This window comes from Chlamydotis macqueenii, chromosome 3 (assembly GCF_036417535.1).
Source record: "Chlamydotis macqueenii isolate bChlMac1 chromosome 3, bChlMac1.mat, whole genome shotgun sequence".
Taxonomy (NCBI): domain Eukaryota; kingdom Metazoa; phylum Chordata; class Aves; order Otidiformes; family Otididae; genus Chlamydotis; species Chlamydotis macqueenii.
Window position 1 is genome coordinate 59,654,709 of NC_141558.1, and position 13,994 is coordinate 59,668,702.

The window sequence follows — 13,994 nt, forward strand, 5'->3', positions numbered from 1 at the left end:
ATAATTCCACTGTTAAACATCTGACGTACAGCCACAATTTTTACTAACAGTATTTTTTTCTATGTTCAGAATCAATATTTTCCCTGTATCTAATTTGCAAAGTAGTCGATTTCTTACTTTAAATTATTGACAGTTTTTTAGGTGTTTATTTTTGTTGAGATGGTTCTCCAGACTGCCCACAGGCTTTACTAACTGCCTACAGTTCATTTGTGACTGAAGGACCATGCACTGTAAACTGCCTTCATATGATACTGGCTGCTGCTCAGCTGCTACCACTGATGTCAAGTGTATGTCTGCACCGTTGCCTTGCTCCTGCTGACTGTGCTTTTTTACAGTATTAAAATTAGTGTGTAGTAACCATTCGTGTTTATCTTGAATGAGAAGATTCTAATAGTTGTAGTATCTGTCTACCAAATAAGGTGTTTCCTGGATTTAAGATAGTGATGTAAGGAAACACCTTTTTTGTTAAAAGAAAGTTGGTTTATGTGATCACAAATTCTGAAAATTTTGATATACCGACTCCAGCAATGACAGAGGAGTGTGAAAGATAACTTCATAACTGGTTTTGTAATGACTTGCAACTACCTAGGGTTTTTTCCTTGTTTATTGAATATTTTATCAATTTTCTTTTAAAATATGCATTCTGTACGTCCTTTGAAAAGCAAACTTCAAAATTTTGGTTTAATAGTCATCAGTGTAAGCACAATAAACAAAGTCAACTAAAGTTTTCTTTTGCTACTCTCTCACCATTAAGTCTTAACAGCCATGTGACTTTTGTGAATAGGTGAAGCATTTACTCCAGTAAGGAAGTAATTTGGATCTCAGCTGTGAGGTCTGATGTTTCAGACCACAACTAGTCTGTTCTGTAGGTCTGTCTCTAAGGCAATGATAGTTATTAAAGATTCAAATATGCGATGAGTGTGACAGCATCATAGTACAACAGGTTCTCTCAGACTGAGAGATCACAGTTATCGACGGTAAAGCATACAACTTCATCCCTTACAGTCTGGTAAACCTAGGAGAAAAGTTGCTACTGACTTAAATTGTGTTTATGGACACATAAACATCCCAAGTAAGCATCCTACTGCTGCCTTACTTTGTCCTTGATTAGTTTAATGCTCTTCAAAGATAAGAAGTTTCCATTGTGAGAGGAAATAGTTGTTCTGAAGCAATAATGATCCTGGAATGTAAATATACCATGTAAATTTTATATTCTTCTAGTGGAGATAGTTTGCACACAAGAGTTCATTTGGCTCTGCTTTCAAAGATGGTACAGTGGTCAAGCAAAAGAAATAGTTTGTGACTTGAAATTTGCCTTTTGGGGTGGTGCTAAGTCAACAACCTTCTCTGGAAGCTGGAGAACTTGACAGTGCTTCATACTTGCCTGTGAGTGAAAGAAACAGCATCCTGTCCTAGGCTACACACCTCTTGTGGGAAAATGGTAGCTTAGGATGAGTGAGTAACTTAGTATTTGAAAACTTCTGTGTTACAAATTAATGATTTTGTGCTTCTGGTAGACCCTCAGGCAGGTTGGGCAGTAGCTGCTGCTGTGAGAGACTGTAGAATGTAGTCAGTGATGTACTTCCAGAAATAAGTTCACCCCTTGAAAGATAACTCCCCCCCAAATGTTTTTCCCAAATCGCCTTATGTATAGGTCAAAAATGCGGCACGTCAGCGGGAGATGAGGTGATGAACTCGTTGCAGTGATGACTCTGTGGGCAGTTACTGTGGTGCCTGTCACAAAATTAACTTCCTTCCATGAGCAGCCACATCAAGCAGTGTTGATGTACCACTGATGACAGAAGCATGAAATCGGTGGATATCCTCGTGTTGCAATATGAAAGCTCAACTTACTTGTCAGGAGTACAGACCCCATACAGACACTAACTCCCAGTTCTTCATTCTAACAAGAGTGACGTGACTTCCGTTTTTCTGTTTGCGTGGCAAGGCCTGCTGAGAATGGTTGGAAATGTGTCACCTCTACCTAAGCGAAGTTACTTTTTTCATTGTGCAGCCTTTTCAGAAAAGACAGGGATCTCCACAAGGTTGAAGGAAACTGCAAAAATGGATGGACTTGTTTTCTGTGAAAACTGTTACCGCTATGGTACCGTAGAAGAATTTGTTCCTGAAGGGAAATTTTGCAGCCAGAAATGTGCCCAGCAAGTAAAAAACAAGTAGGTGCTATTCTAAAGAATAGAAACAAAGAATTTGGCATAAATGCAGCATGAGATAAAAGTGTGGGATAAAACCTTAATGGTGGGGCAAAGGGAGATAATAAGCAGCCATATTTTGGTGAGTCTCCATCGGTTTATAATCTTCTTTCACTGTTTTTCATGTAAATGTCGTCACGACGCATGGTTTTTTCTACTGCTGATGTTGAAGGCAGTCTTTTTTGCTCAGTGTGCTGTGTTCTGCCATCAGATGCAAGCGGCAAAACAGTCTATGGGATGCATGAATCATTGTCAGACTCGCACCCTGTTTCATAATCATTGGAATTAAGATAATCAGTAATGAGATGATTGGTGTGGTATGTTAATTGTAATTAAGGGCAAGTGCTGTGTTAGAGATGACAGTGAGTGAAAACATGAGCATACTGTAGTTTCTCAGTTCCTTTTCTTTCAGCTAGTGTAGTTCATCTCATCACAAAAGAAGGTTTGTGTTAGTATGTCCATTCTGTATTGCATATTACTGCATTATGGCAGTTTTTAACATCTGTGATTTTGTGCTTTTTCCTTCATTTTTAGCTAATTGCTTCAAAGTTTTCCGTTCTGATTGCTTGTTTAGCAATTTGTACAGTCACGTACCAGCTTTCTCCAATTGGATTTGTCAGTCTTAACAATTACCTTTGCTTCTCTTTCTGTAAACTGCCCTGCAGTCCTAAACATTTCACAGTTTGCTTCTCCATGAGACTTGATACATGGGAAAAGACACACTGTTTAAAACATGCAGAACTTGTTCAGCGTAAGCTGACAGCTTTCCTTTTGCCGTTGCTATTGTGTGTCTTTCAGATTAATTCTTTTGACATGTAATTTTCAGTAGTGTTTCTAAGAATATATTTGGTCTAATACCCTGGGACCTGCAAACACTTGACCTTCAGATTTACTGGCTTTTTGCTTCTTTTATGAATATGAGAAGTGAAATAATACTGGCTCATTATGTTACTCTTGTGATAGAGAACCGAAGGAGGAAAAGCCCAGCATGGAATGCAATGGGGAAGATGATTCCAAAGGCATTCGGAAAAGAAAAGCAAAGTTACCTCTTAAAGAAGAGTCCAGGGATAATGAGGAGAAGAAAGAGAATCCTGATGAAACTGTTAGTATGCATCATAAACCCATTCCTGCAAGTATTTCAGTGGGAGTTTTGCCTTATATTGCAATGTCAGTAACTTCGTCGGTCTGCAAAGAGAAGTGACAACATCACTCTATCAGAGCCACAATAAGTAGTTTGTTCACTTACCGATTTAATTACGCCTCATCAGTAAATTGTAATTATTGACAATGAACTGATAAGAGCTGTTTTTTATCTCTTTTCCCTCCTTTTTTTAAGATCAGAAACAAAAGAATTTAAAGGAAAAATTATACTAACCTAGATTTCCTATGTCTTCAGCAAAGAAGGAGTACATGTTTCTCAACACCTGTTACTTTGTCACTTTGCACATGAATAAACAACTATAGACCAATAATTTAGTTGCAAAGAAAGCAACACTACAGTTAAGAAGAGAATCCTTTTGATTTTCTCAGTGTAGTTTGCCTTATAAAATCATAGCTAAAGACTTGGGTTTTGTTTGTGTTGCAGTGTTATGTGCTTTGGGGCACCTTTTGGTTTTTTTCCTTTTAGATTTATTCTTCATTTTAGAATGAACTTATCACAGTACTTTCCCATAGTGTTTGTTCTCCTTTAATATTTGTTTTCTTCCCAATAGCTGTGACACTGCTGGAAGGAGCATGGTTTTGAAGGAGAAGGGGAGAGTTCTGCAACTGCCAAATTGTCAAAAGGCTGAAAACACTGGAGTTGTCAGAAGGGAATTAGTGACTCTCTGTATAGCAGTATCTTAGGCAAAAATCAGGGGATGTCTTCTTTGCCTCCATGCATCTGTCCTCCCCAAATGAGTACTTATTCTGTTCTTCTATTGAGGTGCTAACAAATCTGTTAATACACAAACAATGCAATAAATAAAAAGGATCAATGCCATTTTATATTTAGTAAAGCAATTATACATTTGAAAAAAAAAAAGCAGACTAAAGCTGTGAGAGGTTTTCCTTTAAATTAGTTTGGAAGCGTGAACATATCAAAGATTCTGTGATTTATCTCCAGCTCAGCCAGACCTGCTGAAGGCTTTGTGATCTGTCCCTGGCTTAGACAAGGCTAGCTGGCTGAGTGCTGGCCGTTGAGAGTCCTTCTGTCTGTCATTTTCATCGTGTTTGCTGTGTTTTGTCACTGATAACTCACTTTGTTTTTATTAGACATCTGCAGGGTTGTTTGAGAAAGCAGAGAGCTATGTCAGTAGCCATTTGAATGAAGTCACAGTTAAACTTGGGTGTCTCCATTTTTACTGTACTAGACTTCTGAACTAATGAGGGTACTCGTTTTTTGATTTAGGAGGACAAACCTGAAGGAAGGATCTTGAGAGTCTCACAGAGAGCAAGGAGAAAAAGAAAAGGGGAAATAACAGTTCTGAGACAAAGTAAGTTAGATTATGAAACAAAAATCTCAACTATCAATTCTTTAGGTAATATCCATCTCTTATTGTGAATTGCCAGCATTGTTTCACTGAATTTGTGTTCCCTGTTGAATGCACTTTTTTTTTCAATTCAGTAGAAAGAGAGTGCCGGTGTTATTTATAGCAATTAAGTTTCAAGGATTGAGGAACTGGGAGAGCCAAGTGAAAACTGGGAAAAAACCCATCACTTGGAGATTGATTTCCTTTTACAAAGAGCCAGTTTATATACCTCAGGCAGCATGGAGGAGGATATAGTGAGTGTAAATGTAATTGATGCACGTTTTAGAGTGGTTTTTTGTGCCTCTAAAGAATGTCAGTGTTAAAGGGAATCGGGCCCATTGAGTTCCCAGATGTTGAAAGACATATATTAAGCAGAAGTGAAAGTTTACTTTTGTTTCCTTGGGGATCAATTTTGTATCTACAGTATATGCTGGAAATAGACACATTTATGGAACTGTTTAGGAATAATTGGTATAATCAGTCCAAAGGGACATATATGCTGCATTGAGCGGCATAATAAAACATATTTTAAATGAGTGCTGTTTTTTTAAGCTATTTGTATGATTGATACTTTTAGGAAGAATCAGAGAATCAGCAGCTATTGTACCTCAGTGGTACACCAAGCACAAAGCTGGATCTTGCCCTCCAAAGTGTTTCTTATGGTAGACTGAGAGTCATTACCAGAAGTTGCCAGGCCACTAATCAGCACAGAGCTCCAAATGGCTCTGCTGCACACTAGGCAGATGAAACACTGATTGAAGATGCAACCTATAAAAGATGGAAGATCTCCCTCCTAAGATAGAATTACTTCTGAAGTATAAATACTATTTCTAGAGTTGTTTCCAAAGCTGAGGTGATAAGAAGTGTGTGATATACAAGCACAAAGCTGATGCTCTATGAAAATCACTGCTGTCCACTGACAGGATGATATGTACAGATTTCTTAAGTTTTGGGGTTTTTTTTTTTTTGGGAAAATGTCAGTTCAGCACAAGAGGTTTGGTATAAAAGACCAATTTATATTCAGAACCAAGCACGTAACTGTGTATTATTGTGCTGAGCAACACATCTCTTAAATGGAATAGATAAAAACTGGGTAAGTCACAAATAAAATAAATGGGCTTTAATAGTGTTGAGTGATCACTGTCATTCTGAAATTTCTTATCTTTTAGTTACATTATAAGCTTTCTTCAGGAGAGTTTGGCATCACTGTTGTTATGCTTCATGTTTTAATCATAAAAGTGCTTTGCCAGACTGTTTCTTAAGGGCCTTATTTCTCTTGTGAGTAGCCCACAGGTAGAATCAGGCCAGAATCATACTGTGCACTGTGAGGAATCCTGGCAGCATGAACTTATGATCTGAAATGCTAAGCTGCATTTGCAGAGGAGGCATTTTAGGTGAAGATCAGTAGAGCAGAGTGTGAAAGTAGAGGTGTGTGAAAGTAGATACATATGTAGCCAGCCTCACAAGCCATGTGTTTTTGAAGTTCCTGGCTTTTGCTAGTGCAGTTAGTACCTTACTTTCAGGGCATAAAAACCATTACTCTCTGATGTGACTGTAGCCAATATTACAATTACTATGCAAGTGTATGCGAGTGCTTATACTGTATGAACAAACAAACTGGAGGTTTCTGTTGCATGCTAATGACATGATAGAGGAAAAAAGCACTGGTGACAATTCTGATGGCTTGGAAAAATTACTGTTAAATCATTGCCTCTCCACCCAGAGCCATCAAACTACAAAGTGATAGAGTAGGTTAGAAAGATTCTGAATACTGTAAAGAATGGAGTATTACAACTTTGATTAAAAAAAAAAACAAACATGTCATGAGTGCTATCCAGTTAAAAATGCTTTCCAGGAAAATAAATTATTGGGGGAAAAAAAAAGAAAATATTGAGCTACTTTGTGATTTGAACTGATCTTTTTACACAGTTGCAAATTGTATATCTTAATGTTTCTTATGAGCAATACGGGGACAAGACTTTGTAAGTTGTTTTTGTCACTGGAAAGAGTTTTTTCTTGTTACTAATCAAGATTTGAACTACTGGAAACCTTTTTATACAAACCAGGAGCCATCATATTCCTGGTGCCATTAAACCTACGGAGATGCTTCTTTTCCTGAAATAAGTCCTGAGAAATATCATGAATGCATTTAATAAAATATAGATTTGAGATAGGTGTAGTACAAACTTCGAAGTGATGTTTTTTTTTTTTTCTTGAGAAGTTAATAGTTAGAGAACTCTTTTGCTATTTTGTGCTTCTTTACAGCTGTACCCTCTAAAGGAAGACAAGCATGGTGTTGGGCATCCTATCTGGAGGAAGAAAAGGCTGCTGCAGTACCTACTAAGCTTTTTAAAGAGGTATGGCCTTCTGACGTTTCCATCAGTCAACCACCCAAGAGCATGAAATTTCTAGGAAATCAATTAAGGAAAAAACAAGAAAATTCTACACTTCTCTAGGGCAAAACGTACATAATTAAAATAATGTTGTCCATCAGTAATCATTAAGATAGTTGGAATGTGTGAAAATTATCTTTCTCTGCTTTTACAGATAATTCTGTAGTTGTAGATGATTGCTGTCAACTGAGACTACAGAATGCTGATGCTTTTCCAAAATCTGCAAGTTCTAGCCTTTCCTTCTAATCTCTGAAGCTAAAAATCTGATACATACCCTCATTTTTTTTGTGCCATATCATTCTCTTTAAATAAAGGTGGTACAAAGGTAATCTTTTGGCTCATTGCTTTGTTTATATTACCTGTCTTTTTGCAGCTCCTGCTGACATTTTTTTACTATATCGGATACAAGTTTGGGTTGTTCCCATTTTGCTTGTCATCTGATTGGATGTCACGTCATCATCTCTTGCTTGTCCTTTGCCTGCTACGGTAGTCTGTGTCATTTATTATTTCAGTGCTTTCTCTTGTGCTGTCTCTCTTGCTTGGAAGGAAGCTCTATATGCAAATCCGGAAAGCTTCCGTGCTGTTCCCTTCTCTTACAAAACCTGTGAATGTATCTGAGCTGCTGTACTTCTGCTATGTATATCTGGTATTATTTTTTGATAACTCTGTTCTTACTTGTAGTCTGTTTCTTGCATCCGTTTTTTCTGTTTACCTTGTACTTCAACTGTTACATCTTTTGTGCAGGGATTAGCTTTTCAGTTTACATGTGTGTGTAATGATGACATTTAATTGATGCTTTTAGAAATTACTGAGGTACAAAAGTAAAGAACTAGGATTGTAATGTACAGAATCCGTAGATTTGTAGGTGCAAGAACAACAGTTACCTGACCATCCTTAGTTATATCTCCCTATGCTATATACTGGTTGAAAAATTGACAAGAAAAAAAATCCAGGTGAGTAGTGTTTCTATCTGGAAGGCAGATTTACAAAGCGTTGCTCTGCCTGTCTGAAGTTCCATGAAATGCTGTTGCGGCACACGGGCATATACCAGCTTTTCTGGGCACTACACGTTGTGGTAAAGTCTGGAATTACGTGACGACATACTGTTTCCTTTATTTTTCTCCACAGTGTACCTTTCTCATTCAGTGCATCTTATTTAATAATTTCTTTTAAAGTCTTCAGCTGCTGGGTAACTCTAGGGTTTTATATAGTGTGCAATATTTAAAGCCTCTAGGGGAGAAAGAATTCTTCATAGCACTTCAAAATGGCCAAGTAGTATTTTTCCATTTTTCAGGTGGACAAGCAACCCAGAGGAACAGTAAGGTTAAAAACAAAAAACAACCTCACTACTGATTTTGATCCTTGACTTTCTTTTGGGTTGTGAGAATTACCCTTTTTTCTCTAATTTTTCCAGTTCAGAAGTGGTACTTTTCACAGCATTTTTTTTGTACCTGTATTTAGGAATGGTCAGGATAACGGAGAGTCCTTGCCACTTCCTGGTACTTAGAGTCATTTCTAGGCTGTGACTGACAAGCTGTTATTGCTCCAATAAAACAAACTTATTGACCCTTGAATTTTCTTTTTTTTTTTTCAGTCTCCGACTCCCCTTATGTAATCTTTCAGTTTTGTGTATATTCTTGCACCATACATGAACGTTTCTAATCTTCAGTTTACCATCTGCTCATTTGCTGACTCTTTTCACCTTTACTCTTATTTTGTTCTTGTATCTCTCCTTTACAAAGCATCTTTAAATGTTTGTGGTAAAGATAATGTGTGATTACTAATTTGTCATAGCTTTACCTGGAGTCATGTATTGAGAATAATGCACAAAATTGAAATCTATTAAACAGTATTAAAGTTACTAGTGTTACAAAATTAGCTTGTCATTATGCTATAACAGAAACTAAACTAAAGATTGTGTTGCCTTAGAAGTTTTAGATTTAACAATGGAAAGACTAGTGAATAATTCATGTCTTAAATTTCAGGAGATTCTTGTGTGATAATTGCTTAGTTTGTAGTGTATTGTTTGTAGAATTTTGTATGTTTGTATGGTAATGCTTATTATAATAAAGAATAAGCAGATCTGTGACTTTTTGTTTCCTTTCTTTGTAATTTTAGTTGTGCTTGCATTTGCAAAATCTCAGTTACATTTTTGGGCACTGTTCCTCAATGTGTCTATATTTCTAGCATTTCTGTTTTCCACTGAGGTTTTTTCTCTGTAAGGTATTTATGCTATAGATGGCATTAACTGCAAGTCTTTGCACCAAGATGAACTTTAAAAATTTCAGTTTATTGATTTTTTAAAAAATGCTCTGCTTTTACATTCCTGTTGAGGAAGTATCCAGAAGTAACGTGTAGTGTAACTTCAGTGAACTTTTTAAATGCATGTACTGTAGTCGGGATACTCTGGTCTCTGAACTGAGGTCTACAAAATGATCTAACGTATTTTTAGATAGAGAATTAGAGCTGTGGTTAGACGTGTATTAGCTGGCCACTTTAGGCTCATTTAAACTGGTCTCGCTCTCCATTTCCCTTCCCCTTGACGGCATATTCCTGCTCTTGTGCCATGCACTGCATTTTTTTGCTCCTGGATTTATTATTCAGTTGTATCAGTTGCAGCCAAAGCCACCAAAGAGAGGATTCCCTTCCTTCCACGTAGGTGAGACCTCTCTGAGTGCCTCCCTTGGTACCCTTCTCTTTCCGTTGACTGCAGAGGTGCTGCAGATGGTGAGGGAGCACATATAGCTTTTATACAGGAACAGAGGGAAGGGGGGTGTTTAAGATGCTTCTCCTGTGTTTTGTCTATAATCATCTGGGACCAAGCTGTGAACTTGGTAACCTGTGGAAAACTCTCTTCAGTTTTGTTCAGTTATTTTTCTGATATTCCCTCCAATTGAACCTTAGTATCTACTAGCTTTCTTGCTTCTTTAACAGAAGACAGGGAGAATGTTGCATGGGACGCTGATGCCTTCTGATTGAAAACATCCTTTCTACTTAGCCTTGTTTTCACTTCCTTTTTATTGAAAGATGTTTTTCTGGGTTCCTTGTAATGTGATACAAGGGTAGTCATATTCCTGTGATGCAAAAATATTCCTGGAAAATGTACTAATTGGGACCCAGCATACAAAGGAGCAAACGGTAACCTTTTTGCTAATGCTTTATAATTTTCTTAAGCAATGTTAAGTTTTAAGTCATTCTAGTATCAGTGTGATTTTCAAACAATCATCAATTTCTCTTTTCCACAGTATGTTTTTAAAAATGTGAAACTTATTTTAAAGCAATTTATTGATTCTTTCAGAAACATGAATAATAAATAATCATTGTTTTTTTCCTTAGAAAGATATTCTGCCTTTCTCTGATACACTTTCAGAAATATCGAAACTGTTCTTTTCCATTGCAGTATCAATCTTTCCCATACAACAAAAATGGATTCAAAGTAGGGATGAAGCTAGAGGGTGTGGATCCTGAGCACCAGTCAATATACTGTGTTCTCACGGTGGCTGAGGTAAGTAGAGGCTGCGAGCAGCCGTGGTGCGGGATTACAGGAAGGGCTGAACTGCAACAGCAGCAGCTGAAAGTGCTTGCTCTTCCATAGCACACAGACAAAAACTGTATGTAGGAAGATAGCTTTTAAATTAATAATAGTGTATTAAATCTACCTGACAAACACATGGCAACTATGTCGTGTGCCTTGCAGCGGTGACTGTTTACATACATTTAATGTGTGCAGCTAGACAAAATGTATTACACTAATTGGATGATGTGTGTTTTTTCTATAATCCTGTAGTTTATATTTTAAAGAAAAAATAAGTAAAAAAACCCCATAAGTATGACAACAGATTGCTAGTGGTTTTACAGGGGTTTGGTAGTATTTACAATGGCTCTATTAACTGATAAAAATACCTAACACTTTTTTGTGTTGCGGTTGTGCTACAATTTTTTTCAGGCTGATGGCCTCCAAAATGGCCTATATTGGTAACTTCAACAAATTAGTAAACCATCTAAACTCAGTTTGTCTTTTTGCTGCAGTTTATGAAATAATTTTTTTGATGAGTAGTTTCTTTGCTTTTAATAATATAAATGAGAACCCGTTTCCCAGTTACATTTTTTTAATGTCTTTAAAACGTATCTTACATTAGTTTTTACATAGTTTTACTGAAGATCCCTTTTTGGTTTTATTTTTTGAATTAAAATGGAGAAGCGGGAATAGAGTAGGTACTCTGTTCTCTATCACTGTTATTCTAAGCAGCTGTAATTTTGCAGTTTATATTTTTATATACTAGGCTTTTGTTTTCCCATTTCTGGGTCTCATAATGGCCCATGGTCTTATGCCATTTCTGTGGTTATCTCTTCCATTTTCTTGCAGAGGGTGTGTCAGGGGTTGAGTATTTCCTGTATATCTTGTGGTCGACCCGAAGTGATGGGTTGTGTTTTACTGCAGAATGGCCTGAATTCCACATAATTCTGAGGTGGCAAACTGAAAGTTATGTCCCTGTGTAAATTAAATATAAAATAGAGTGACCTTGATGTCAAAGAGATTTTCACTGATGACTGCAGGAAAGTTATGGCATTTGGCACTCAGGAAGATGTGGAGAACTTTTGTACAGAGAGCGGGATTGTATGTCCTGTTTTTCTCTTCCTCTCAGCGGTTAACTTACTACTTTATGGAATAAAGTAGTGGGGAGTACCTCCACTGACTTCCCATCTTTAATAACAGTTCTCAGTATCTCTCTGGAGAGGCTGTTGAACATAGTTATTGCTGAGTGCTCTCTTGCATATTGATTAATTGGGATAGCTTGAGAGCATCATTATCTGCACTTCCTCCAGGATTGTATCAGATGTATTCATGGTCTTCTGCAGGGTTTCTGTTTTATTGTGATGTTGAGTTGAGCAGTTTTCAAGTTTTTGAACACTAATGGAAATATCTAGCTTTTAGTTAATTCTCTTCACCAGAAGAGGAGGCACTCAGACAGAGAATAGCTTTGCTTTTTTATTCTTTCCTTTTTATCAAATGAATTTATTCATCCAGTGTTGCCTGAGCAGAAGTAAAAGGCTGACTGAAAGCACACTGTTAATACACATAATACTGAACAGAAGCTGTTATGTGTAGTGCAAGCATCTTAAAACATAGTATGTGGTACATTCTTGCTTGTAGGTTTGTGGCTACCGAATACGACTCCATTTTGATGGATACCCAGATTGTTACGACTTCTGGGTGAATGCTGATTCTTCAGACATTCATCCTGTTGGATGGTGTGAGAAAACAGGTCACAAGCTTCATCCACCTAAAGGTATTGTTTAGTATGAAATGTGTACATTTTCCATAGCTCTGAGATCAAGACTATCTGTGCAATGCTGAATTTTTTTTTTTTTAGCAGAAAGCTTTTTGTTCGTTTAGTCGAAGACCTTGAACGTGGTAAATTAAACTCTTAAGTCTTGCAAGAATCTTGCAGTTGAAATCCTTTCCTTTTATTTAGTGGAAATTCAGAGAAAACAAAATGAACTGTAAGAGTAATTCATGAGGCATTAGGAAAGAAAGTTAAGCAGCAAACCTAGACTCCAAATGAATGCTTATGGCAATTAAAATTGCAGCGTACTGGTGGCATGTATGCTTAAACTGAGGTCTCACAGGCAGCTGAGAATCCTCTAGTGAAAGATTTTAGGACATTTTATTTACTAGATATTGATCACCTTTATTGTACATGGGTTGGCACAGACTAATAAAGAGTGTGCTCTCTCCACTAAGAGTAAGCTTGAAATAGAGACAAAAGAGGAATGAACAAATAAGAAGGGAGAAGAAAGGGTAAGATTACAAGCCTGAAAACATAATTTGTACGTATCTTATGTAAATGATATACATGTGTTGAAATACGTGTGATTTACTTGCTTAATTATTCTATTTCAGATTATGTAACTCCTTTATTTTGGCAGATGGAGGGCATCTGCACTGAACTGTACGATGAAAAACGGGATAAATGGGCTCTCTTTTGGGGTAGGAAGGGAGTATGAGGGGATGAAGGGATAAAGTCCTGAAGACAGGAGAGTGAGAAATAAATGGATATGTGTTTTAACATACACAGTAAGAGTAGGGTAGTGTGGTTTCGAAAGGCTGCAAAATGATAAGTGTACTGAGTCAAGAGGATGCATTATGGAGAATTATAAAACTGTGGATGTAACTGCTGTGGTGTGGAATGTGAGAGTAAAGCCACTGAAAGTGTATAGGCAAAGGGCCTGCCAGTGTGGGAGAGGGTGGCATTTCTGCAGCTGAGCCTTGGAGAAGTATGAAGGAGCATGTTCTGTCTTCTGAGTGCTCTGCATGCTCCACTCTGACTACGTGCAGGAGTGCTCTGTGCTGCCGCTCCAAGCATGGGAGTTTTCATTGGGCATAGTTCTGCATAAGCGGCTGTGCAGAAATAACAATTTCTTGAACATAAATCAGAATTTCTTAGGAGACTGACCTCCACTGAAGTAGTAAGTTACATGTTGCAAATGAATAGTCCCCAGTTATAGAGTTATTGATTACAGCATACTTAGTAAGTTTTATATCTGTGATGTCCATCGACACGCTGGAAGGGAGGGATGCCATCCAGAGGGACCTTGACAGGCTGGAGAGGTGGGCCTGTGCCAACTTCATGAAGTTCAACCAGGCCAAGTGCAAGGTCCTGCACATGGCTCAGGGCTATCCCAGGCACAAATACAGGCTGGGCGGAGAATGGATTGAGAGCAGCCCTGAGGAGAAGGACTTGGGAGTGCTGGTGGACGAGAAGCTCAACATGAGCAGGCAATGCACCCTTGTAGCCCAGAAGGCCAACTGCATTCTGGGCTGCATCAAGAGGAGTGTGTCCAGCAGGTCGAGGGAGGTGATTCTCCCCCTCTACTCT

The 13,994-nt window shown here is 37.7% G+C and overlaps 1 protein-coding gene across 4 annotated transcripts in view; it reads left to right on the forward strand.

The window, feature by feature from the left end:
• L3MBTL3 (L3MBTL histone methyl-lysine binding protein 3) overlaps window positions 1-13,994 on the forward strand; it is an 85,078-nt gene that overhangs the window by 22,521 nt on the left and 48,563 nt on the right. For all 4 annotated transcript variants that reach the window (XM_086743654.1, XM_086743651.1, XM_086743652.1 and 1 more), the window contains exons 4-9: window positions 2,015-2,174; window positions 3,174-3,312; window positions 4,600-4,684; window positions 6,986-7,077; window positions 10,514-10,618; window positions 12,269-12,404. In XM_086743654.1, the coding sequence (XP_086599780.1) occupies window positions 2,015-2,174; window positions 3,174-3,312; window positions 4,600-4,684; window positions 6,986-7,077; window positions 10,514-10,618; window positions 12,269-12,404 (717 nt within the window). The remainder of the gene's footprint in view (window positions 1-2,014; window positions 2,175-3,173; window positions 3,313-4,599; window positions 4,685-6,985; window positions 7,078-10,513; window positions 10,619-12,268; window positions 12,405-13,994) is intronic.